This window comes from Octodon degus, unplaced genomic scaffold (genome assembly GCF_000260255.1).
Source record: "Octodon degus isolate 3935 unplaced genomic scaffold, OctDeg1.0 scaffold00004, whole genome shotgun sequence".
Taxonomy (NCBI): Eukaryota; Metazoa; Chordata; class Mammalia; order Rodentia; family Octodontidae; genus Octodon; species Octodon degus.
The window spans coordinates 22,729,307-22,756,789 of NW_004524580.1; the positions used below are offsets into that span (position 1 = coordinate 22,729,307).

The following is a 27,483-nucleotide window of genomic DNA, read 5'->3' on the forward strand; positions in this document are numbered from 1 at the left end:
AGACAGACAGACAGACAGACAGACAGACAGACTGACAGACTGACAGACAGACAGACTTGGATAGGAGAGTACAGTAGAGCCAGACATCCTTGAGCTGACTCTAGCATTGGCTCGGATATGTCGGAGGTCTGAAAATCAGGAATTATCCGAGGTGAGATGAGAAAACACTGCCATCAGTGACCTATCGGCTCAAGCCTGTTCATTCAGGCAGAATGTATGTTGTGAACATTTACTGTGTGCAAGACACTATGCTGGGTGTTAGGGATACGAGGACAAGGAGGATAGAGCTGGTCCTTGCTCGACTAAGAGCATCTGGAACCCTTCATGATGGAGCAAAATAAACGACTTGGTATAATGCAGTGAGTAAATGTAGGGAATCTAGAGCACCATGGGGCAGCATGTGGGGAAGCACCAGGCTAGATGTGAGGGTGGGAAGGGTAACACGGAAGTGACATCAGTCCACGTAAGACTGGAGGGTGAGTGGTCCTGAGCCAGGCAAAGACAAGAGGCAAGAGTTCCAGGCAGAGATTAACATGTGTGATGGCAAGAAGGGAAGAAGAAAGTTTTTTGGAAGGACCAGAAGAGGTTCTATATAGGAAAGGAAACGGGAGGGGCAGGTGGGAAACAAATTACAGAGACATCAGCCAAGGGACCCTATAGGGCCTTGGGATCCTTGACTCCATCCTGAAGCTGTGATGAAACATTGCGAGGTCTAAGCTAGTAGCAGCAGAGTCAGACTTGGTTTATGGAAAGGTGCAGTTGTGTGTTACCTCCTACTGGCGTGTGAGCACCACAGAGGCAGGGCTTTGGGGAGACATGGTTGCTGCTGTACCTGGAAGACCATCTGGCCCCAAAAGGCATTTACAATCACCAAGTTTTTGGTGAATGAATAAATGGATGGATGGATGGATGGATGGATGGACAGATCGATGATGGATCGATGGATGGATGGCTATAGGTGGAAGATGACCCAGAAGAGGGCAAGGCTGGAAGCATGCGTTCCAGAAGATCAATGAGCAAGAAAGCTACTGCTGAGATCCAGGCGAGGCAGCATGAGGGCTACAGTATGGGCTTGTCAAGAAGCAGATGGGGTCAGAAGATCGTTTCGGGCTAATAGAGGATTCCTGAGTTTCTCAGGAAAGTAGTATTAGGTCTGCAGTGGAACATGCACCTAGCATGGCTCAAGGTCCTAACAGAGGTGAGAACTAGAGCCACCCAGTGTTTTGGGCCATTGAGGCTGCCGTAACAAGATTCTTACAGGGGTGATGTACAGACTTTAACATTGAGTGCCTACCATTCAGGCCCTGGGAACCCAGTGTCAGGATTCAGCAGATTCATTGTCCAGTGTGGGCTTACTGTCCACTTCATGAAGGAACAGAAAGGTGTGGAGGCTCCCTCCAGCTTCCATGAGGACCCTTATCCCATTCAAGAGGATGCAGTCCTCAGGATTTGGTCACTTCCCGAAGGCCTCACCTCATAATGCTATCACATTGGGAACTGAGTCCCAGCATACGAATTTTGAGGAGACACCTGCTTCAGGACTCAGTTGATTCTTTACTTCCCCCGAGAGAATTCACCGCGCCAGTTCAGAGACCTCAACTTGCAAATGGTTCTCAGTCACTGGGCTCATGATGGCTGCATACGTGGGAATTCCGTAGAAAATCGCATCAGTTTTTCACTTTGCCCTCCTCACAGGCTTCTGGGATGCAAACCTTACTCCCCATGGAATGTGCTACAAAAGACTGACTTGGGAAGAGGATGGGGCACAGCTCCAGCCTCTGTCAATTGCGTCTGCCTTTCCTCTGCCCTTCCCGAGCACCTTGCCTATCCTGAGGTGGACAAACAGATCCACTTCCTGCCCCTTGTGCTCAGGCAGCCCACGGCCACTGCCAAAACTGTCCCTGGCCTCCTCCGCGGGGCTGCACTTCTTTCACTAAAGCCTACTTTCCCTCTGCCTTTTAACATGGGGAAGCCACCAAGAGCACCTCTTGGCAGACTCCGCTCTGTCCAGACCATTCTGGCCCTCCTTGGCCCCCCACAGACACCCCATTCTTGGTGCTCAGGTGCTGTATGGAATGAGAACCACTCGTCTAGCATTTCCTTGACTATGTACTGTTACTCTTTCACTTCTTTTTTTTTTTTCTTACCTCCAAGATCATGAATATTCATTTCCTTGTGTATTTCCAATGTTCTACACGTACCTGACGGATCAGCAAAGGATGACTTCCACAACTGTCATCACTGGGCACTTGCTGATTGCCTAGAAATGCATTTCCTCTGGGACTTGCTCCTTGCTTGGTGTCCATTTACACATTTCTCTGGCATTCATCAAGTTCTGTTCAGATCTTCCCACCAAGAGGTTGGTTGGGTTGGGCCTCCAAGCCTCCTGAACGGAAGATCAGAAGATCATTTCCCAGAAGCCCACTTCGTGGGAGCAGAATGCTGTGTGGAATGCAGGCCACTAGCCTGAGTCATATGGCTGCACAGAAGTACCTGAGAATGTTCTTAGACTTTGGAAACCACACATTAATAACATTCCAGTCAGAAAATTAAAAAGGGATGAGTGAGGTGGTGCATGCCTACAGTCCCAGCACTCTGCTAGTCTGAGGATGGTGAACAAGAGCCCAGCCTGGAAAATTTAGTGACTGACAAGATCTTGTCTCAAAAAAAAAGAAATTTTTTTTAAGGACTCAGGATGTAGTCTAGTACAGAGCCTGGGTTCAAGTCCTAGTACCACAAGAAAGAAGGAAAGAAAGAGGAGATGGAAGGAAAAAATGGAGAAAAGGGAAAGGAAGGAACAGAGGGAGAAAGAACAAGCAAGCAAGAAAGGAAGGAAGAGAAAGAAAGAAATGAAATGAGCACCAACAGAATCAGACCAACCTTTTATTTTCTCAAGAATTTGATTTAAAAACTGTCATATTACCCCCATTAATTCATAGAAAGAAAAATATTAATACTTCCTCCTTGATACTGGTCCCCCGACATCACGGGATTTGGAAGATGTGACTACGGACCACAACGCAGGCTCTGTATGATTGTTATATGAGGGGCACCACAGCCCCTGCCCCCAGACCCACCCCAGGCCTGCTAAGGCAGAACACTCAGCAATGCAGCCCTGGAATCTATATTTTCATACTTTTCTCAAATGACTTTGATAGATGTCTAGGTTTAGAAATCACTGCCTCGGGTGGAGCGTCAATGTTTAAGGAGATAGGAGAAACATCACATTTCTCTGATGCTGATCTAGTAGTTTATCCTCATTTTATTCTGTTGGGGCTTTCTAACCAATGGGTAGATTGTGAAAAACAAATAAGGAAACCCTCCTCATGGACCTGACAGCGGCGTCCTCCAAGAAGATCACGGATCTCCGCTCCAGAGAAGCACACTTTAGAGTTTGTTAGGTAAATATTTGCAAATCATGGGCTCTTCCGAAGGTGCAGGCTTTCCTTTCTAGCGTGCTGGTTTTTGTGTCTTAGGCACTTCTTGCTCGGTGGCTTGTTTTATTCTTACATCTTGGCCAATTACAAGCTGAGATAGTGATCCCAGGGAGAGGATGAGATGTAAATGGGCTGTAAAATGGTTTTTCCTGGTGATTATTCGCAGGAGCCTTGCAGCTAGAGTTGGGCTCGGTCTGTTTGGAGCGCTGTGCACTGCCTGGCACGAATGGCCCATAGGGAAGGAGCCACATACCGTCGGAAATGCTAGGAACAGCTGGCTCGGCGTGCCCTCTATGCAGGAACAGCGAAAATATGTATTTCTGTTCTTTGTGCATCTCAAGCTACCCTCGAGTGCAACAGGAATCTGCCGTCGGTGACTTTACCCCCTTTCTCTCTTCCAGATGTCTTACTTGTCAACGTGACGTTCTCCTTCGGCTTCATGAATTTATCTGAAAGATTCAACTTTACCAACTGCTCATCGTTAAGAGAGTAAGATTTTATTTGAAATTTCAGTATTCTCTCATTGGTTTTAATTTATTTGCCTCACTCCTTGATTTCCAAAAGAATTCTTTTTGTGGAGTAGCATTTTTCCAGTGTGCCTTTTGGAGCCCGGCCTCCGGAAGCAGAGAGAGACGCTAAGCTCATCTCGTGAGACTTGGGACACCAAGGAGAGAACGCACCCTGAGTGCTCCGTCAGTGGGAAGTGCACTTTCCCTGCACCCAGAGGAGACTTCTAGTGAGGACAGAAGAAGGACACTGTAGGTCCCACCAATCAGAGTGACATCAGGAATCAGGAGACCTGACCCTGTGGGTCAAAAACTAGACTCCAGGGCACAAGATGCAATCTCCCTTGCCAAAAGAACATGTTCATTGTATTGTGCCCTCTTTGATTGATTGATGACTGATTTTGTGGCGCTGGGGATGGAACCGAGGGACCACGCTCCCTCTAGGCAAGCACTCTGCCACCGGGCCACCCCCACCCCCTCTGTTCTCTCATTACCTTCCCTAGCACCTCTGAGTGGCTGCCCCCTAGATTAGGGCCCCCTCTCAGTCCTGGCTTCTAAAGCAGAAAAGACAGGAAATACTTCTCAGAGCCCTGAGCGCCCCATGGGAAACAACAGGAAGCCATGGTATTAGCAGCTCACTCTACCATGATGACCAGGGCTGTAAGCCCCAAATGTCGGCTTCTTTCTGCCTAGCCCAAGAGCCAGTGCTTCTACTGAGAAAGCGGTTTCAGACTTGAGACTGAGCTGGAGATCTGCTTTGGAACTCTGTACCCCAGGGGCACTTTGAAAGGGAACAGCTGGGGCTGGGGTCAGTGATTTCTAAGAAACAGAATGAATTAGGGAAGAAAAGTACAAATCTTGAAACAGAAAGCCTTAGAAGTCCAGAAAATAGGAAGAGGGGTGGGGGCAGTGTAATAGAATTTTATAGCTCAAAGAAAGTTTTTAAAAAATGTAGCTTCCCTGGTTGGAAGTTTTAGAGGCCAGATGAAACGGAGCCGCTCGCTCTGGGTCACACCGCTAGGAAATGAAGGCTCAGCCCTCAGTGCTGGTCCCTAGAGGGTGCGCCCTCTCCACGGGAGCTGCTTCCTGTGAGCGAAGTGCTGGGTACAGTAATCCTGCCCAAGGGACAAGAGAAGCGCAAATCGCAAATCTGTTCCTCACTCCAGGGTGTCTGTGTTTCCTTTCCCTGTGGAATCTGCAGTGTTTTGAGGTCAGACTCTCAGGATACCTCAGCAGCCCTTGGAAAATGTATCAGGGACAGCCTGGGTCCCAATGCCTGGCACTGTCGCCTTGCTGTCCTAGGTGGCAGAAACTTCTTCTGGCTTCCATTCACCACATTTCCAGACCACCCCAATTTGACTTTTAACTGTGGCTTTTCTAATGCAAGCTTTTCAAGTCCTCCTCCTCCTTCTTGGTCACCCATGCATGACAGATTATCTGATCAGTAGACACATTTCTTCCTTAACTTGATTATAAAGCAAACACAAGCGCCTTGTTTTCTCTGTCCACCAGACAGCGCTTGTGTTGCCCACTTTCCAGGCAGTTGGTGGTGCGGGCCGATCTGGTAGGAGGTGACAGTGGAGAGAGAGCGATCCATCCCCACAGGTAAAGGTAGAACTGGATTCAGACACAGACTCAGTGAGTTTGTGCTGTCCCCGGACCAGCAGGGGACCCAACTTCCGGTTTCCATGGAAATACCCCTGTAGGTGGGATGCTGGTCCACCTGCTCGTCCACCAACCCCAAGGGCACAAAACACAAAGTCATACTCCATGCCCAGCCTGAAAGTGCTGTTTTCTCTCCCCTGTTCTTCCCAGCCTGTCCAGGGATTGTTTTTAATTTTCTTTTTCAGCTGGGCGTGATGGCGCGTGCCTGTCATCCCAATACTTGGGAGGCTGAGGCAGAAGGATTGCCATGAGTTCAAGACCAGCCTGGCTACATAGTGAGCTCAAGACCAGCCAAGACTACATCATGAGACCCTCTCTCAAAACTAAATAAAATAATAAAATAAATTTTAAAAAATAAAATTCTTTCCAGTACTCACATACTGCATGACAGATGGAAATTCTAGGATATGGTTTCCTAAAAATGTAGGAATTAAGTTGGTTTTCCTTATTCCCAGATGCTCACTGTGCATTGGAACTGGCTGTGCTTGGTGTAAACAGAAGAGAAAGTGTATCCACCCCTTCACATTTTGTGACTTTTCTGATTATGAGAAAAACCAGGTAAAGTGACATTTTTGCTATTACGAAGTTTAACCAAAACTAAATGTTTGTGTCTACTCTGCCTTTTTTGTTTTTTGTTTTGTTTTGTTTCTTTTTGAGGCAGGATTTCACTTTGTAGTTGAGGCTCACCCTGACTCTATGTAGTCCAGGTTGGCCTCGCACTCACAGCGGTCCACCTGCCTCAGCCTCAGTCCACCTGCCCCAGCCTCCCGACTGCAGGGATTCCACATTCGCGCCCCCCGCCTTGTGTCTGCTCCACACGTAGGCTTTCCCACTCATTTGGAGCTAAAGAGCTGTTCTCTGTTTCAGGAGCTCTGTCACACAGCTGTGGAGAGGCTGCCCAAGGCCTCAGGAGGAGGAAGATCCAAGGAGGCTAAGAGCAACAGAACCAACCCAAGCCTGCAGGTCTGGCCCTCTTTGTGTTGATAATGCAAAAAATTCCTTTCTGATGACAGTGACAACTACCACTGCTTTGGGTTCCTTTAAAAAATTCTCTATTTTACTTACTGCCAAAATTCCCTTTCACCCCTGTCGGTTTTTAACCAAGTTTACTTAATTGGCTCAATATATCAAAGGCTCACACTCACTTCCAGAAATTAAAACTCTGTAATTATGAAAAATGATGTTGTTGCATAGGACTGAAATTGTAAAGGTGCCTTTGGGACTTATTTGAGGAGAGTTAGGGGGAGCAAAGCGCTCAGCCCTAGGGGACAGCAGTTTGAACCACGTGCCACATCCACTTGCCCTGATAGCAGTTCTGGGGTTGTGTGTGTGGACAAAGGTCTGTGAGATGCATACAAACTTAACCTGAGTTAAGTTGTGGCTTTTGTCTTGTTGTTTTGCTTTGCAGATAAGATCAAGCCAGCAGTTCATGATGTAAAAGGCAGAGTGGTTTTAAAAATGTGTTTCTCTTTCCTCTTCAAAAGTGGTGCTTTTTCATGAGGTTTGGTTGGAAATTTCTCCTTATTTTTTTCCTAATCACTAAACTCAACATGTCTGTCGTGTCTGCAAAGAGTGGGCTGTTCACCTACTGCTGGAGGAATGTGTGTGGCTCTGTTCAGAGACAGCTAGGTGCTTCACGTGGTGAGCTGAAGTCCTCGTGCGTCTGTACATGGTGAAAGGCAGACACAAAGAGGACAAGTTCCTGCTCTTACTGACCCTGAAGTCTGGCAGGAGCAGGCAAATTAAAAACAACAGTACTAAAAGCACCTAAAAAGGCCCCGCTTTCTTCTATTTCATGACTAATCTGTGGCTTTGACTTAGCCATTTGCAGCTCTTTAAGGTCAAATGCCAATATAAATAAGTAGCACATTTTTAATCATTACTGAAAAGTTGATAGTAACTTTAGGTGAATTAAGTAACAGGCAGTGGGGATGTGAATTCAAATGGATTATGCAGTTAATTAAAGCATCAGACAAGCTTGGTGTGCCAATAGCTCTGGACTTGGAAGGTTTTCGAGGTTTAATTGAATGACGGGCTCCTTTTCTCTTCCCACTGGTTTGTGTCCCTGAGACATCGCGACAGGGATGCGGATCCAGGAGACAGTGGCTGTTCTTCTTTTCATTAAACTTTGCTATGATTTTTAGCTTTGGTAAAATGCACGCAACATTTACTGTATTTACTCTTTTTCGGTGTGTAGCTCAATAGTGCTAATTATAGTCACAGTGCTGTGCAACCGATCTCCAGAATACTCCACATCCTTCGAAACTGAAACTCTGTGCTCATTAAAGAACTCTTCATCCTTCTTTCCCCAGCCCCTGGTAACTGCCATTCTATTTCCGGTCTTTACGAATTTCACTACTAAGGGTATCGCAAGAGGTAGAGTCAGTTTTTATCTTTTTGTGATGTGCTTGTTGCACATAACATCGTGTCCCCGAGGCTCATCCCTGCTGTAGCGTGGGTCAGAATTCCGCTCCCCTTTCAGGGCTGAGCAATGTTCCACTATAAGCATTCACCATGTTTCATTTGTCTGTTCATCCATCCTTGGATGCCTGGGTTGCTTCCCTGTGTCAGTGCCTGCGGACCAGTGTAGGGTGAGCACAGTTCTACAACTGTCTCTTCATGATGCGCCTTTGAATTCCTTTGGCCCTAGCCCAATGTAAGTAGCTGGATCATGTTGTAGATCTATTTATTTATTTGGGGGTTTTGAGACAGTTTCACTAGATAGTCCAGGCTGGCCTTGAATTCACTTTGTCCCTGGGTAGCGCAGGCTGGCCTCAAACTCACGGCAGTCCTCCTGCCTCAGCCTCCAGAGTGCCGGGATTACAGGTGTTACACAATTGTGCTCTTTTTAAAGATTGTTTTAGATTAAATTAAACTTTCGATTTTGAGATAATTGTAGATGTGTATGTGTTTTAAGAAAAATAATGCGTAAAGCCTGTACCTGGTTTTCTGCCAGAGTGATGTCTTGCGAGCCATGGCGCAAGCCCACCGCCCCGCCAGCAGTCCACATGCCGCAGGGCCAGCTTCACAGCTCCCCTGCACGGCCCTCTCGTCGGCCCCCCTGCTTGCTTCCTCCCACTCCCCAGCTCTAACTCCTGGCAACCACTAATCTTTTCTCCTTTTGTATAATTTTGTGATTTCAAGGATTTTCTGCAAATGGAATCACCCTTTTTAGAGACTAACTTTTGAAATTAATTTTTAACCAGTGCATCAAACCAGTAAAAGTATACATATTAATGGGGTGCTATATGAGGTCATTGTATAAAAATACATCCAAATCCTTTTATATATCAATAATTTGTTTCTTTTTATTGCAAAGTAAAGGTCCAGGCAACAGCTCTGTAAACTTCTTTTAAAGAGAAAAGATCTAGCTACTGCATCCTGGCTTCCTGTTGTGCCTTCCTGTACCTTTTGAACTTGACACCATGTGGTTCATAGAAGTAGGGTCAACAAGTGGGGAGGAGGCGGAGGCTCCGCCAAGCCGGCCTGTCTTCTGTGCCTCTCTGTAGATCTCCCTCCTAAGTCTGGAGAACGACGTTGAAATGTTTTCTTTCAGTACATGACTCAGAGCACAATACCAATCTGCACTGATAGGGAACAGGGTGCCATTTGTCTCAGGAGGGGTTTCTGATGTTCTGTGAAATGCTGCTGTCTTCCACTGTCATGTAGAATGGGTGATGTTTTGGGTTCCATTTTGGATCCTTGTGTTGGCCATGAACAGGGCACCCTACCTTTTTGTCACTGTTACCAGTGGAGAAGCCATTGGGAGCTGTCCACACTGCACTTCCTGTGTGTTGGCCACTGGGCAGGCATAGGGGCCTCCTGGGCGCTGGGGTCCTAAGCTTGGCTTTGCTCTTCCTGCAGGCATTTATGGGGCAGGAACAGTAGCAGGTGCCATTATACTGAGCCCTGGGATACCATGTAGGGAATGCAGATGACGGAGCACCTGTCTGGCTGTCAGTCTTAAGAACCTTCTCCACAAGTGCATGGCTAACAAAGCAAGCAAAGAAATGTTAATGCAGGGTTAGTACCCACGAGAACATGGACCAGGGAGCCTCTGGAGCTGGACCTGTCTCAGTCCCTCCTGTGTATTTAAGTCCAGTGCCTGGCAGCCCCACATGCTTAATCAGTGTGCTTGCTTAAGCCTTTGATCGATGGGTGAATTGATGGATGGAGATAGCATTTGTGCTCACCTTTGAGGGAGGAAGCGATCCAGAGGCAAGGAGGCAGTAGGACAGGTATTCTAAGCAGAGGAACCAGCAGAAGCCAGAATGTGGTACGCAAGAAGAAAAACCCAGGGTGCTTTACAGGAAACCTTTGCTCACTCAGCATGGCTGGGAGAGAGGGCTCAGGAGTTGACAGCACTCATGGTTGAAAGGAGCCTGGCACCTGCACGTACAGCGCTGTACATGCCACCCCTTGGCAAGATTGTACATTGTTCTTTGGTGACAGTAGAATCCTGCTCAAGACATTCATTTACATGGATGGATTTTTCTCCTCTGAGGTTGTGGTACTTAGAAGTAGAGTCCCCGGGTCCACCTGCCACATGTCCTGACCTGGAAACATTTATCAGAGGACCTGCATTGAGGCGAAGCATGATCAAGTGGGGGAAAGAAGCTTAAACCCACGTCTCACCCAGGATGAGGAGCACTTTACGCTCTGACGTGCCCTCTCCCCTCCCTCGCTCCCTCTCTTCCCACTCCTAACACCCCCCACCCCACACTCCTAGACCACCACTGTGGACCTGCCCCAACCACGTCGCCCACCGCCCTTCTATCTTTTGCCTTCTCTGCTGCTGCACAGGCATGCCTGCCTCCTTTCCCACTTTCGGGGAAGGTTGTGACAGTCTGTGCTACAGCGCCATCCTGACGTTTGTTATTCCTCACAACAGGCTCATCACCACAGGGCACAGATTAACTGCACAAAGCCACATGTGGCTCCCACGCTCCAGGAGTTCACAAATTGCTCTTTCTTTCTCTCCCTCTCACCTCGCCTTCTCTTCCTCCATCACCTTTGAATGTTCACTTTAATTTCCCCCAGACAATCCAACTGGGCTCTTTTAGAAGAGAAATGAAGTTGATCATGTACCTTTCTGAATAGCTTCTATGGGTGTAGCCCCGTGCTAGAAGTGTAGGATTCACTTCAAGTTGTTCATTTAATCATCCATTAAGAACGTGTTTGTTGAGTTGAGTGTGATGGTGCATGCCAGTTAGCCCCACACTCAAGAGGCAGAGACAAGATTATTACCACAAGTTATAGGCCAGCCTGAACTACACAGCCAGACTCTGGCTCAAAAACGAAACAAAACAACAACAAAAAGTATTTTATTGGGCAACTACTGTATGCTTAGATAGGCAGGCATAATGTGTTCCCTTATGGAGCTTATGGTGTAGAAGACAGATTATTCTCAAGGAAGTGAGACACGTTTGCCTCAAAGAGTCGAATACATATAACAGAAGCCCCAGGAGCGTGCCAGGGTGCCCTGACTCGAGTAGTTGCAGCTAACGTTTGTAGGGCCCTTGCTGTGTCCTCAGCTCACTGTGCCTCCTCATCTAGGAATTACAGTGCAGTGCTCTACCCCATTTTATTGACATGGAAATTTTGGCTGAGACAAAATAAGTAGATGGTGAATGATAGGAAAGAGACTGAAGCGCAGGCAGCCTGACTCATGCGTTTACAGCTTTAACCACTGCCCCACATTATCTGATCAGAGCGGGGTAGAGATAAGTATTAAACCACCTCATGCTGGTTCCACAAAGGTGTGTCCGAGAGGGAGGCAACACACACTAGCCTCCACAGGCACTGGGCTGCCAAAACTTGCCGCAGAGGTGGGGAGGGACAGCCCTGCCTGAGAGTCAGTCCCTGGTCGGAGAGGTGAAATCGGGCCTCTCAGCCCACAGTGGTCCTGCAGCCTTCCCCCGGGCAGCTCCTCTCTGTGTCCAGGAGTGCTTTGGATCTGGATGGTTCCCAGGACCACCTGGAAGTTACACTCCCAGCTCCCTGGGGCCTGTACAGGGGCACCTGTGAAGGGACGTGTAGGGGGCACTGAATAACGCATAGATCACCGTTTTGTTCCATTGAAATCTACTTTTTCTTTAGTAGACTGTATTTTACTATTTCCTTCCATACCTCACCTCTTCTTTACACTTTTCCTCTGCTGGTTACCACCGTGCTCAATTTATACATTTCATTAATATATTACTTCCATCCTCTTCTGTGTCATTAATAAAGATGTTACATAATTCTGAACCAAATACTCACCCCTGTAGGGCCCTTCAGGACACTTTCTTTTAATTAGTCGTGTTGCCTTTCATCTCCCTTATGTCCTTTGGTTTCAGACTTCCAGCTGGTTTGGAATCCATGACTTCTTATCCAGTCCTGTTTGAACTAATTTCACGAGTGAAAATCTGAGCAACGTTTTAGCACGTGTTGATTCAGGGCTAGGCCTACAGACAGCTTGGCTATATTCACATTTTCTTCTAACAGATTAATAGAGTACGATTTGGTCTTAATAAACTGAGCCTTCCTAATGTACCTCTTTTCAATGTACTTTTCAATCCTATCAGTATTTCCTCCATTAATGTCATAGTAATTTGAATTGTGTTGACGTCAGACTTCACAAAAGGTACTCTTAACTGTCAGGAGTAATCCTCTTCAACCTTTTCAAAGATAACTGATTGGTTCTAAGTGGTTGCGCAGTTGCCAATATCTTGCAATGACTTCGTTTTGAAAAAAAAAAAAATAACTGGGCATACTATAAATCACCTACTTAACCAATTTCCAATGTGCTTTCTTATATAAAATAGGGAGGGATTTAAACCCACAAGAGAGCAGACCTCAGAGTGCTTTATTAAATAATTTACAATGGTGACCCCATTTAAAAATAACTCTTAGGTCTTTAAAATGTAACTAATAGGAAGTGAACTCTTCCAAGGTTGTTTGCTGGACAACCTAGGGCTGTAACGGATATACTCAAGGGTGATTTGACTTGACATATGGAAATCCTTGGATATTGAAGGAGTGTCTCACTGCAAAGCTGTAAGAAATCCTCTGTGTATCAAGCTCAATTATGTTTTTAAATTAACCCCTTCTATGGGTAAGCTTGTCAGGCTGGCTGCTTGTGCTGCATTGTGAATTAACTCTTGGTTGAAATATAAAAACAGATCCTAAGTAGAGTACGTCGAAAATTGTGGGAAGGCCTTTCTTTGACTTTTTGTCTTTACTGGCTTTTTAAAAATCTTTATCAGCAGAAACAGAAAACATTATATTTCTCAGAATCATTGCAGCTGTTTATCTGACCTGTCTTTTCAATTCTTTTACCTTTTCTTGCACACCTGCATGATTTATTTAGGGGGTCCTCTTGGTAGCTCTTTAGCCCGCTTGTTAGGATTAGGAGAAATCCTTACAGCAAACAAAGGACAGCTAATCTGACCTCTTTCGAAACAGACTGCAAGCGTCTGCTTTTAGGAGATAGCAAGGGCTGGATTCTATCCTAGACGGCCAATGGGAACTTCTCTAAACAATGCGGCTTTTGAAATCCTTTTGAAGTAGCAAGGCTGGCTCTACTCAAGGGGAAATAAAAAGTTAATAAGGCAACGTGGCAGGTCCTCAGATGGTGTTTGGAGAGCCATTTAAGGAGCAAAATATAACTCCCTTAAAAATCTTTTTTTCATTAGTTGTAAGGCTGTCTTTATCCTCTGCAGCGAGTACAGCAGTAGCCTGCACTTGGCCTGTTTGCAGTTTGCTTCCGCCGACAGCCATGGCATAAATTTAAGAAATGGGGAGGCCCATCGAGCAAGAGCAGAAACCTGGGTCATAACTGACCTGGCTGTAGATGGAATCTGCATCAAAGACCGTGGCCTCCTCGAGCACGCTTAGTGTTTTCTACCCAATCCCAGACACTAAATGTGGGAGGCTTCACAGGAACCATGGTCTCTGTTAAAGCTGCAAAGAATGGGAATGGCAGAGCAGCCCGCGACAATACAGAAACACACAGACCAGTACTCATGGGTGCTGAAAGCTGAGCTTCGTGTGTCTACATTTCTCATGAATTATTATTCTCTTCTGGATGTTTCTTCATGTGCCCTACAAAACCATGAAGGAGACAGCGGTGGGCCCGCGGGCTACTGTTGCGAACTCCTGATCTAGGGTGCATATAATCACACATCCTCTGCCACATCTAGGGCTGACCCTATAGGTGCTCAAGAAACACTTGTTCACCTGGCTGTCACCACGTAAGAGGACAGAGCAAGCCTTTCACCATGCAGCACACACTTGACATTTGCAAGGGATTTATACTGAAGTTGTTGCTAATCCCCCATCCCAAGTACCACTCTAGCAGATCATTTCCCCCATAAAATGCAGCCAAGTATAACAGAATAATTAAAGTGACCCTTTTGGGCCCTTGGTGATTCAATAAATACAGGGTGAAAGGCCTTTACAAAATGATTAAAATAAATTCTGCCACTGAAATCAATTCCCTGTCACGTTACATCATTGCTGTGATGACAGTAATGATGAATTTACCTCAATCGGCAAAAACCAATCCATAACAGTAATGAGGGATGGTGACGGCCCCACCAGGCAGCGTCTGTGTGGGTGAAGGCACAGGAAAGGGCACCCGATTCGGTAAGCTGGGCAGCCCAGCAAGGCCGTCCTGATGCGCATTAGACACGCACGGGGCCAAGAACACTCATTGGCCTCTCGGCACAGGTGTTAGGCGGCTGGACATCTGCAGGAGCTCCCACCGGGGCTCAGGATCTTCCTGGACTTCATCTTCCTAGTGGATACTCTCAGCATTTCAGGCATACATGTCCTGTGGTCCCACATCCCTGGACCTTGGGTCATTTCAGATACCAAAAGGGCCATTCATGCATGCTAAGATCTGTTGCACTTACATTGGCCAACACCTTGGACTCCTCCATCCTGTTGTGGTCACCATAAGGTAGAATAATGTAGGTTTGTGGCAATGGCCTACTAAAGGGCACCAAAGTGATTTAAATGAAAGATAGAGGCTTCTACAGGACAGAAGTGAAAGATAGCAGGATTCCTTTGTCTTGAAAAGGGAAAATGATTCTTGCCACCAATAAAAGGCTTTGGTTTTTGGTGGTTTTCTTAGGGGAATTTGACTAGATTGCAAATGGAGAAGTAAGAGGCATTTGCCGACGTGATAGGAAGTAGTTATCACGTGACACCACAGGGATACTTTTTTTTTTAAAGTATGTGCAATAAAACAATCACATTCATCTGGTTATCTATATATCGCATTGTAGTCCTTTTTATATTCTTGACTATCACCATGATAAGGCCTGTGACCAAGCAACAAGGAAGTCATTGTGACATTTGAAAATCATGGAGAAGAAGTGGTTGGTGCCAAGGGATTAGGTGTCCACCTCCTTGGTATGAAGTGATAGAACCTGTGATTTCATGAAGCCTGGTCCCTGCATACAGTATGTGCCTTCGTTCAAGGAACCTAAGGGAAACAAAAGACAAAAATACAGGCTACTTTCTAGGGCATCAAATTCATGTAGGGTGACATTTATTTTGGTGTAACACTGTCTTGCTGCCTCGGGCATGCTCATCTTTCCTGGGCCTGCCCAGTGCTCACGGCAGGGGCCTCCCAAGGCTGTTCCTAGACTCCAGAGGTAGCTCACTCTCAGACAGAACATTGGGCCCTTCAACTGTATTTTCAACTGTCTTGTGAGACAAAGACTAATTGGTTTGACCTCATGCTGTTGCATGTGGAGAGACATGAATCTTCAGCACTCTTCCTTGAATTCATTGATTTCATTAAACACTGTCTGCTTGTGTTTGCAAAATGTTGTAATTTCCCGGTGATGTCTTCGAGCTGCAGCACACCAACAGATTTTTTCTTTTTTTGGAATGGTGCCATTTTGTAGCTTTGATCACATGTTTTCATCTTTTATTTCCAATAGGTCTTCTACATTAAGGCCATTGAACCACAGAAAATATCGACCTTAGGGAAGAGTAACGTGATAGTTACGGGAGCAAACTTTACTCGGGCGTCGAACATCACGATGATCCTGAAAGGAACCAGCACTTGTGATAAGGACGTGTGAGTTGAAATACTAGTGACTGACCCCCAGTAATAAAAAGCCAAAAGCTATGCCAAAGGAATGTCAGTGTGATCAGAACCCTTTTTGTAGTCAAATGGTTCACTGCACTAGGGAGGGCCAGATAGTCTGAGTATTTGATATAATTCCAAAAAGTAAAATGAGTTGAACAAAAAACTTGAAGTTCATTGTAAGAGAACCTATGTACTCTTCCCCAGCTCTCAGTAAGCAGTAATTTCAGAATATTCTTTATTAGGAGCCTCAATTCATTTTCATTATCAAAATGATGTATAGAGATTAACAAACATGACTGAGGAGTTGTGCTTAGAAAAATATTTGTATACCTTGGAATCTGAAGCAGAATTATATGAAAGAACTCTTCCAATATGCATCTCAAAGTTGAAAAAAAAAATGTCTATTTTGGGATTTTCCTTCTTAGTAGCTTTCTTTCCCTCTACTGGTTTGGTTTCAGTTTCAAATAAGTAAATTACCAACAGAAGATTAATAGTAAGAGAACAAAAACCCCGAACATAAATATGTGATCATTATGCCACTAGAACATTATGGTTTCTTTGATTTCCTTCCCCCTAACTCATCCTGCTAATGAAATTGAGCAACAATTTCAATTTCTCACTGATCTTCATGGACATATTGTCCTCTCCCCCCACTGCAAGAAGAAAAGGAGATATAATGTAGTAATAATAACACAACAGATAATTTGAGTTTTCTGCTTGTTAACTTTTATAAGTTTGGGCTAATTTGAAGGAAAAGATGTTACAGTCTCCATGAAGTATAATACTGAGCTTATTTTAATCATAGAAATACATTTAAGACAATCTGCTGCAGTGTGATGTTTTGGCTTTTAACTGCTAAAACAGATCTGTACGCTGTTCTAATCCGCCATGCTTATTTACTGAATTTTCTGTTCTAATTGACTTGCTGCACACCAGTGCCGCCTTCCCCGCTCGGCAGTAAATCTGCAGTATCTCCGATCTGGATGAGAAGAGCTGTCGCTGGTGCTTCTCTCTGTTCAGCTCCATCCCAGAACCATCGGGCACACATTAGAGGCAGTATCTATGCACCCTAGGTGTTTTTGTGCCATTTATTCTGGCTAAATACCTTACTGCAAAAATCTTTCATTCTGTAGTGTGAAATCTGTGGAGTTAGACACCTGTGTGTTCACTGAAAGGCAATCAGCTTCGCTGGAAAAGAAGTCGTTCTCAGAGCATTAACCTGTTTCTGACTCTTTATGTTCTCATTTCCATTCCGAATGTGTCTTGAGATAGCACCGTTATTAAATTAAATGACGAAGAGATCTTTCTGTGTGTAGCATTTCAGGAACCACATCTGTGTAGCAAACCCAAGTTCATGAGAGCAGTCGACGCGATCCCCTATTAATCCTGTACCTGAGCCCAAGCCATAGTTTCAAACTCTGTTATTAAAGTATTTTTAAAATGTAATTATTTTGAGGAGCAAAATGCAAGGGGATCAGTGGGATGACCTGAATTCCCAACTTTCTCCCACCTGAACATACAAAAAAGTTTGGATTTCAATGAGCAGACATTTGACCGTGAACCCTCTAGAGCTGGGCCCTGAGTAGAGACCTTAAAATGCATATCTGAAGTAGAGTAAAAATCAAACGTTCGTGGCATTTAGCTTCTTGCAAGGTGTAGCAGCGCTAATCATCATGCACACGTCCTTTAAGAAGTAATAATCGTTTCTCTTACAGGATAATTAATACTACTACGACACAACTCTGTCCTAATGGTGTGTGCCGTAAAGCGTCATTGCAGACACACAGTGGACACAGAGAGTGCTGTGGAAGTCTTTCCTTTGACTCTGGATAGGGCGGTTCCTTTGGGGAGTCACGAGCACCCAGCACCAGTCCCCGGTCTGGAGGTTCCTGGGGAGGGGGTGGGGTACAGTCCGGCCTATATCAGAGACCCTCATGTTCTCCACTATTGGAACAGCATGGTCGGTTCCCACACCTGTCTGAGGCTGGGTTGGGTTCTACTCTCCCAGTGGTTAGCTAGGGCTTTCTATTTAAAGCTTTTATTATGAAACTGTTCAAACATATGCAAAAGAGATGAGTGGAATGACCCTCTTTGCCAGGCTTCTGAATGTTTCAGCAGTTATCCTAACCCTTGTTTTGTCCATCTCATCGGCGTTGGGGGAGGCGGGGGGGGAGGGAAGCACATGAGCACAGCAGCTGGACTTTCTTAAAAGTGTATCCCGGATGCCGTACCCTGTCACTCACAAATACTTCCATACACACTGCTAGCAGGAGTGGTGTCATTACCACACTCCACAAAATTAACCCTAATTTCTTAATACAGTATAACAGCCATCCCACAACACCCGCTCCATGTTCACCATAGGTTAGGCTTTCTAAAGGGCAATAGTTGCTTCCTCCCCACACTTCAAAGGGAGAGGCAGATAAAATGATAAAACTGCACCAAAGAAAGAGGAACCCAGCTCCACATCTTCCCCAACTGGGGAAGGAGCTCTTGGTTCATCAGTAGCCGCCCGCAGCTGCAGCTGTTCTGAGCACCAGGGTAGCCTTAGTTCAAGTGAAACCCACATGGTGTCACCTTGAGCGCTCCACTGTGCTAAGTGCCTGTGTCATGTACGAGTTCTTCCTCTCCGCCTTTCTAGGATACAGGTTAGCCATGTGCTAAATGACACCCACATGAAATTTTCTCTTCCATCGAGCCGCAAAGAGATGAAGGACGTGTGTATCCAGTTTGATGGCGGGAACTGCTCTTCTGCGGGGGCGTTATCCTACATTGCCCTGCCACACTGTTCCCATATATTTCCTGCTACCACTTGGATCAGGTACTGTCTAGATGCATGGTACGTTTTCCACCTATGCTTCAGGGACCGCTGCAAAAAGGTCATGGATTTTCTGTGGATAAATTCAGAAATGGTAGCCATATTGGGATTCCTAGTCCCTCGCAGGGATTTTTTTCCTAGAGAAAGGTACACCTGATGACTGGTTGTCCCCGCTGTCATAAGCACTGTGGACACATCCTGTTTCTCTCTTAGCCATGGCTGCCAGGAAACTCACAGCTCAAATGTTAGTTCAACCACAGCAGCTATTCTTAGCCTAGGTTTCGGCTGCAGATCTATGACCTCCTTCGCCATGTGTCAGTGCTGCTCATGATAAAAGTCTCCTTTCATACATCTTTCAGTTTATGAACTTCAGCTGTTTCGAATGCTTGGGGAAAAATATTCAGAGATATCAAAGGAAAGGCAGTATCTGTGTGTCGAAGATTCTCCCTTGGTGAGAGATGGAAATTCCAAAATAAACTCTCCAGGTTAACCCTTAAGGAAGAAAATGAAATCCTTCTCTTATCAAATTTAAATTCACATTTGAATTTTGTTATACAACCCTAAAGAGATTTTGTTCATTGAGCATAGTGTAAAGCTAATTTTCAAAGTACTCTCTAGATAAACTGCCCATAAGGCTTTGGAGGGAGAGAAAAGACTTCATTTTGGAGATTCTTATTTAAGATTAAGTGAGAGCTGGTTGCATTGGTCTGCTGTGGCTGCCGTAACAAAGCAGTAGTCTGAAATGCTTAAACAGTAGAAACTGTTTCCTCCCACTTCTGGACCTGCAAATCTGCAGTCAGGGTCTCACCAGGCTGATTTCTGCTTAGTGCTGTCCTTGATTTGCTGGTGGCAAACTGAGGCATAGAGAAGGCTCCAGCAACAGGACAGTTTGGCACCCAAGGTCAGGCTGTACTTCCCTATGATGGCCTTGCTGTAAGAAGCCACTGACTTCCCTGTTACCTGTGACATTCACAGCCTGTGTCTCTTGGTTGCTTCCGGTGTTTGTGCTTTGAGCAAGAGTGGGACTCTGCAGCCTAGCACCAGGAGAACATGCACAGCGTGGTCTTCATGGGACTATGGTAGGTTGGCAGGAGGCCAGCATGGTGCAGCCCTAGCAGCTGGCAGGCTGAGGCTCAGGGTCTTCTCTGCCATACGCAAGTTGGTCTTCGCTCATCTCCCACTGGTCCAAGCACTAAGGGCTCAGCAGGCTGTTGGACCTGGCACACCCAGACTTTTGTCCCCTAGGACTTCCGTCTGGTGGCCTTGGAGGACAGGGTACCCAGGGTAGCTGAAACTATTGACAGCTGTTTATTTCACACCTGGTGACCACTTTGTCTATATCAAACGGTGCACCCAGGGAAGCCTTTGGGCTTGGTTTGGGTGAGATAGATGGAGCCTCGCCTTTTGATATTATTTCCATGGTTTTCTAAAGAGGAATTGATACTTTTAATGTCATTTATAACTTTACCTTGTCCAAAATGTTCCCAGCGTCCCTAAATAAAATATAACTGGTAGGTTAGGAGTTCAATTTTGAAAACTGCTAAGATTAAAGAATCTTCATATAGATTAAACAGCGAGCAAAATTCCTCTCAGGGACTCCTTTTCAAAGGACAGCTGATTAGATTATATGTAGCAGAATGGCCAACAAAGCTCAAATTCTATTAGAGAATTTGGGCACTTTCGTAGAATTAAATAGGAGTTTTTGGAATTAAAACCTGAATTTTTATGCTGAGGCGTCTTTAGAACAATGAATTTGTGGGCAATATCCATGGAAGACTTCTTAGATTGTCTTATATTTGAAATTAAAATTAGTTAATTTTCTCTCGAACATTGCTGTCTAGTATTACATGTGAATCAGCTGACAGGTTTGTTCCAAATGCACAGCGCCTGTGTATTTACCCTTGTTGTTTTTTGCCTTGCAGCGGTGGACAAAATATTACAATCAGGGGCAGAAATTTTGATGTAATTGACAGCTTAATCATTTCACAGGAATTAAAAGAAAACATAAACGTAAGTCTTCAGGTGTTTTGCAATAAAAGTTCTTTTCAACGATGGTTTTGTTTTTATTGCACTAAATTGTGCTGGGGATATTTCTTATTTCTATGGATTTGGTGTTGTAGGTATTTTAAATTTACCTTTTTACAAATTCACTCCTTGTATGCAACTCTCCGAGCTCTAACTGGAATAACAAAGACCTCGCATTTACAGTTGGCTATTTAGGGTCGCCCGCAGAGGAAAGAGAAATGAACTTGGTATGACAATGCCTGCCATGGTCGCCCTGTGTGATTGGTGGGGAGACACTCTAATGAGACAATGCTTATGAATATGTGTGAAAACGCGCTGTGCGTGGTCGAGGTGTGAGTGAGGATCGGCGTTTCTGTGAAGAGTGGGTGGTGATGTTCCCGCTGCACAGAGAGCCGGGATCCCGAGAGACAGGTGCCTCGCTGATGTCCCAGAACTGCTGTCGCAGCTTCTCCTCCTCTGGCCGTCGTCTGCAGAGCTCTCCTTGGCCCCTGCTATCCGCTCTCTCTGTCTCTTGCCGGCCCTCACCCCGTGGTGGGAAGGGTAGCCAGGGTCTGTTCCTGCTGGAGCTCCGTGGGCTGAAGCCGCTGGCGCGAAGAGTGCTAGCGAGATGAAAGCTTTTCCTGGGGCCTCTGAGTGTTACCAAGCACTTCCTGAATCTTCTTCTGCTTCTCTCTTCCCCTTTCTCCCTTTCTTTGATGTAACATAGGAGGGCCGTAGACCTCTTGGGGCCCCACCTGATCACTTCCTGCCAAAGGCAGCAGAGCTGCTGCGGAGTTGCTTCCCTGGGGGTCAGTAGGAGCTCGTGCCTGCCTGAGGGAAGCCTCCCACTTGTCATCCACAGCCCTGTCCTATGTGCAGCTACCTCCTGGCACTTCTGAAATGTTTCCAAGCCCTTGTTGGGTCTGATTTGAGGCCTTGTGTCCATGATGCAAACATGCCCCATTGTGTAAGGCACATAAATGACCTGACCAGAACTGGCCCGAATTTGTCATGGTCTTGCACCATTTCCGAAATGCTGTTCCCAAGTCAAGTACGGGTCACCGAGCACTAACTGTAGACAAAGTATTTTGCTGGGTGCAAGGATGAAAGACAAATGACTTTGTGGAGGGGATGGCAGATCTACACAGGGCTTGAAAGTTGGCAGTAGAGGGTGATATCAAATTCTAGGTCCTCTGGATCCCACTGAGTCCAAGGAGATTGTGTATTTCCATAGGAAAAGGAAATTACATATGGCTGAGATGAAGCTGCTGCCAAGGGTGTAGGATGGGCAGGACTTGGCTGAGTGGAAATGAAGGGAAGGCCAAGTGCAGGCATGGAGGGCAGGCTGTTCTGCTCCTGGTAGGATAATGCCACCAGATCCTGTCAGGTGGAACCTACAGAGTAGATCAAGAATGAGAAAAGAGCCAGCTAGATAGCTCAGCAGTGCACGCCTGTAATCCCAGCGCTTGGGAGGCTGAAAACAGGAAGATCACTACAAGTCCCATCTGTGTAGTGAGAGCTTGTAGACCATGTACTAAATACATAAAAGAAAAAAAAAAAGAGTGAGAAGATGGATGACGAGATAGCTCAGTGGACTAAGTGTCTGCTTAGGCAAGCGCAGGCACCAGGATTCAATCCCTAGTACCACATGACATGCTGGCCCTGCCCCTGGGCATGCTGAGCTGGCTATGAGACTGGGAGTGGTGGCGCATGCCTGTAATGCCAGTGCTGGGGAGGCTGAGACAAAAGGATCACTATGAGTATGAGCTGCGTACCAAGACCCTGTACCAAATACATAAAAAATAAATAAATAAATAAATAAATAAATAAATAAATAAAAATGAGCAAGAGAGATGGCTGGAAGCAATAGCAACAACAACAACAACAAAAGCCAGCTAAGTATTGGGGCAACTACCTAAGAGTGTCATGAAAACAGTTCCCTTAATTCTCTAGGCAATGGGAGCTGGGGAAAGCCTGAGCAGAGAGTGACGTGAGCACAGGCAATGTTTGACAGTGCTGCGTTAGGAGAGTTTGGTGAGGCCGTCACTGGGTATGGGTGGGAGCCCAAAGAGGACACCCTCACAGATGGCCAGATGTGGCGGAGGTGTCCCAAGGTCCTGACGAGGCTCTCCACTGGCCGGCCCAGTGGGCTGGTACTGGGGAAGCAGAGACATCAGCTTGCAAGGGTGGCAGGGGACAAAATTGGGAGAGCAAGAACTCCAAAGAGAAGAAAAGAGCAGAAGAAAATAAGATGGCCAGGGAAGGCAGCTGAGATGTTAATCAGAGTTTAGGGAGAAAAAGTATTTCAGACTGGGGGAGCTAGTCACTTGGCTGGACACAGCCATCCCGAGGATGGGGATGGTGGGCCCTCTCGCTGGCAGTCTTTCTAGAAGACTCCGCAGAAATATGGCTGCTGGGAGTAGAGGCAGCCGATTTGGTAGTTTTCAGCCCAGCATAGAAATGTGAGAGCGAGATTCAGGTCAAAGGACAGAAAACTGCTGCTCAGGCGCATGGTGGGTTCCTTGGTCCAGAGGTCGGCACCTGGCCCCAGAGACTCCACCCCTCCTGCTCTCTTCCCTCTACTCTGGTACTAGAGACAAGAGCGAGGACAGTCCTCCCACCTGGTGAGTTTCTTTGATGAGCTCCAGTTGTTCTGTAAACATCTGTCCACCACCCTAAACCTACCACTTTCTCTCCAAACACCTGGAAATGACAATATATTTCTGTTGTTTTTTGAAATACACCTACAAATCGGGCCATGCTGTCTGCCCTGTTTCCAGTTTTTGCACCCTGCATTTCACAGGGGACTCATGGCCCCTTTGACTTCTGTTTTCTCTCACTGCCTGAAAGGCCTTTTTCTTTCTTGTGGTTAGACTTCTGCCAACACTCTGTAGGAGGCTCCCCAACCAGAGTGACTCAGCCAGCCGCGTGTCCAGGGCAGAGCTGGCTCTAGTGAGAGTGAAGCACTTCTCTTCCTTTCCTGAAATTTCCTAGGATTCCACTCCACTGGCTTGAAGGACGCCTCAGCCCTCTGGGCCAAGGTCTCCCCTTCCTGTTGCCTGGCCCTGTCTACAGTGCCGCACTCACCATGGCTCACCCTCTGACAGCTTTCACTATTACTAATAATATTAGCCATACTAGCTAGCCTGTGTTGAGGTCTTGCCATGTGCCCTTCTTGTAAGCATTTGTGCATGTATAGTATCATTCAAGGTGGCCTTCCCTTCACTGAATGAGTCCTTGTCCCATTTGGCTTGATTTACTTTAGGGTTTCATTTAGTCTTGTGAGGTAGGTACAGTTGCTCCCCCATTTCACAGATGAGATAACAAAACCATTAAGAAGTTTGGTTGCCCGGGTCACTTGGCCCTTACAGTCTACCGCTGGCCCCTTCAGGCATTAAAACACCCTTTTTCTTCTCTCCCAGGTCTCTGAATACTGTGGGACAGATTTCTGCAGATTTTTAGCCCCTAACTTAAAGAGCTCAAAAGTACGTCCAAACGTGGTGGTGAAACTGAGAGTTCAAGACACCTACTTGGGCTGTGGAGCCCTACAGTACCTCGAGGACCCCCGGTTTACAGGGTACCGAGTAGAGTCTGAGGGTGACACAGAGCTGGAAGTAAAAATTCAAGTATGTTTCTTTTCCTTCCACTTGGGGATAGATGTCCCCCTCTTCTCACCCCTGGACAGGAAAGGCCTGTTTCCACTCATGCTGATTGTTTTCCTCTGTTTTGTTGTTTGGCAGAAAGAAAATGACAACTTCAACATTTCTAAGAGAGACATTGAAATTACTCTCTTCCATGGGGAAAATAAGCCATTAAATTGCAGCTTTGAAAATATTACTAGAAACCAAGATCTCACTACCATCCTCTGCAAAATTAAGGACATCAAGGATGCAAATAGCATTGCCACCTCTTCCACAAAAGTCCGAGTAAGTGACGCAGCCCTTGGGCCCAGTCTCTTCACCTGGCTTTTGGTAATTCTGTGGCTACCCCTGAGGCCAGGATGGAATCTTTCATGAATCTTTAGATTTCACTTTAAGTAAACAAAGCTGGTACTGCAAGCCCAAGCACAGTTCCTCCAAAATAGCTGCGGAACCCATCCGTTGCCTGTTTGAATGTCAAAGCACTGAACACACATTGTGTAGGATCCTAATGAGGCTTGAGAGCTTTTGTTCCCACCATACATTTAGACTGTGGCATCTGCAAGCAGAATCTCCAGAGCCATTGACAGTGAGCTGCCGTTCTTTGCCCAAATGCGAAGGTGTCATGTTTTAGCAAAAACCCTAAGTAGGCCTCCTGAGCATACTCAGAGGGGCATTAGAGTCTGATGGGGAACAAAGAACCCACAGGCCACGTTGTTTCCTTCACCGTGAAGTCATCCCTCTTGTCATTCATCTTCCCCGACACGTCCAAGGGACCCATCACTGACGTATTTATGTCCCACAATAAAGATGTGAGACCACTGAGAGGCGAAATGTATTAGAACCACCTTTTCCTAGTGTTCACGGCCTGTGAGGTCTGCAGAGTATATTAAAAAAAAAAAAAAGCCTTATGATCCACAGTCATAAATAATTGGATAAAGAACAACAACTAAAGAACATCAGATTGAAAGGCAAAAACAAATATGGTGTGCTGCCACATGTATGTAGCTGTGTGGCCTTAGGTATGTCACTAGATTTCGCTAGGCCTCCCTTTGCTTCTTGTATGGTACAAGGTATTGATTATTATAAAATCAGTCATAATAACTAAGTGCACAGGTCACCACCTTCCATAGCAGTGGAGTGGAGCCAGTGTTGGCCATCTCCATTGTCCAGGACTCGCTTCCTAGATGCTTGCTCTAGGCTGGGGACATCACAGAGGAGAGACAGGCACACACCTCTGCCTTTACAAAGCTTGCCCATGGTGGCATGTAGAAAAGAAGCTAAATTTTAAAATGTGGTGGAGCAATCAGTGGTTACAGAGAAAGCAGCGGCAGGGTCAGGAGGATTAGGGGCAGGCCAGGGTAGCCAGTATGGTGGACAAGGAAGTCTTGCCTGCAGGGGGACATTTATGTGCTGGTCAGGGAGGCAGGAAGGAGCCATGGCCAGCTGCTCTAGGGAGTCCTGGGTCGAGGAACTGCGGGCTGTGAAGGTGCCGCACTAAGAGAGCCTTGGAGGCTGCGTGGAGGGCGCAGTCAGGAGCTTCCTTAGGGGCTCAGCGGGAGAGGTTAGCGTCCTGGGGGCTGCAGCTTGGCCTTGGCCTTGGAGCTCAGGGGAGCCCCTGGGGAGCTTGAGGAGCGCTCCCCTGAGCCGACTTTCTGAAAAGACACAACACACTGACTCCTATATTGCCACCCACATCCTGCCCCTACAAGGAGTGAGAGGCTGGTGGTTAGTGACTCATGATCCAGCCTCTCGTGAGGGCTTCAGGGGACACCAGGACTGGCAGTGTCAGGTACACCCGGCCACGCCGCTTGATGCCTCCACCAGACAGCATGGCTCGGAGGACACAGATGCACCTTCATGCTGGAGTGTGACCGTGGAAAAAGAGGCTGACTGCAGAGTTTTTCTTTTTTCAAGTTTTACAAAATTTTTATTGCCCCCACCCCCAAAATGACAAAACTGAAAAAGACCCAGAGGAATCATGGGTCAGCATGACCTAACTGGTTTCCACCATAATAAGCTTTATTCAAACCAGCCTGCCATGAAAACATGGGTGTGGGCTCTTGGATAAAAGGTAGGGAGGGGCCTTCTGCTTGCCCAGTGGTCCACGCCTGCAACTTAAAGCCCCCAGGCCGAAGAGGGCCGACATTTAAAATCCACAGGTCTAGTCCAGAATACCTCAACTGGATTGTCGGTAAACTGAGGCACAGGGAATGATTTGCCCAAGGACACAGAGTCCTGCACCCCAAGGATGGGCCTGAGCTCAGGTGTTCACCTCTTGCCTCTTGGGGACAATGACTTGGGCAGAAGATGGGGGACATAAATGTGATGCTCAGCTCCCTCGGGTTTAGTGATGCTTTTTGTCCCATTAGGTGAAGCTGGGAAACCTGGAGCTCTACGTAGAGCAAGAGTCAGTTCCTTCCAACTGGTACTTCCTGATTGTGCTTCCTGTCTTGCTCGTGATTGTCATTTTTGGTAAGTGCCCTGTTTAATTTTGTCAGAGAAGCCATTCCCTGGGGCTTCTCGTCAGGCAGGCAGACTTTCAGCTTTCAGGGGCTGTTTGCTTCAATTAAGTATTAATGGGTGAAAACCCAAATCAAAACTTTGGGAAGGGAATAACAGGAGCGTGCTGGGGGCTTGCTGAAGATTTTTTTTAAAAGGATGTTTCATTAATGAAAGCCTGGGTTACAAAGATGGCATCTTGGTGTCTGAGAAATAAAACCCACTTCACTGGGGGCCCGCGAGACAGCTCCATGGACTAGATGCCTGCTTGGGCAAGCTTAGGCCAGTGCAGGGACCAGAGTTTGATCTCCAGCACCACATGCTGCGCCAGCCCCACCCCCAGGCGGGCTGAGCTGGCCAGAGTCCGGGTGTAGTGCTGTACGCCTGTAATCCCAGCACTGGGGAGGCTGAAAACAGGAGGATCACTATGAGTCCGAGCTGTGTAGCGAGTCCCTGTAACAACCAAATATATTTTAAGTAATAATAATAATAATAATAATAATAACAATAATAAAAGAATCCGCTTTGCTTCTCCAGTCATTTGAACTGTGATGAGAAAATGCCCTGTAACACAATTCCCTCAGCACTCCTCAGGGACTGCAGATCCCTGGCCAGAGCTTGGTCACCTCACGCTGCCTCTTCAGCTCACCGAACACACCTGCCACCCCGCCCAACCCCTGGCTTTTCCTGGCAGAACAAGTCTTTAGAAGCGTGAATCGTGCCACCCGCTACAGTGTCCCAAGGCCCTCTGAGCACAGTGGTCCCATGCGGGTGCCCCTGGCTGGACCTGGCATGCTTGCGTGTTTGGTTGGGCCACACACCATTG

The 27,483-nt window shown here is 46.5% G+C and overlaps 1 protein-coding gene across 1 annotated transcript in view; it reads left to right on the forward strand.

Moving 5' to 3' along the window:
• Positions 1-27,483, forward strand: part of Plxnc1 (plexin C1) — a gene marked incomplete at its 5' end in the record, with an annotated part of 142,047 nt that overhangs the window by 64,223 nt on the left and 50,341 nt on the right. Inside the window, 9 exons of the mRNA XM_004623905.2 lie at positions 3,839-3,926; positions 6,064-6,166; positions 6,476-6,571; positions 15,544-15,683; positions 18,337-18,516; positions 20,436-20,523; positions 23,940-24,143; positions 24,258-24,443; positions 26,528-26,630. Of these exons, the coding sequence (XP_004623962.1) occupies positions 3,839-3,926; positions 6,064-6,166; positions 6,476-6,571; positions 15,544-15,683; positions 18,337-18,516; positions 20,436-20,523; positions 23,940-24,143; positions 24,258-24,443; positions 26,528-26,630 (1,188 nt within the window). The remainder of the gene's footprint in view (positions 1-3,838; positions 3,927-6,063; positions 6,167-6,475; positions 6,572-15,543; positions 15,684-18,336; positions 18,517-20,435; positions 20,524-23,939; positions 24,144-24,257; positions 24,444-26,527; positions 26,631-27,483) is intronic.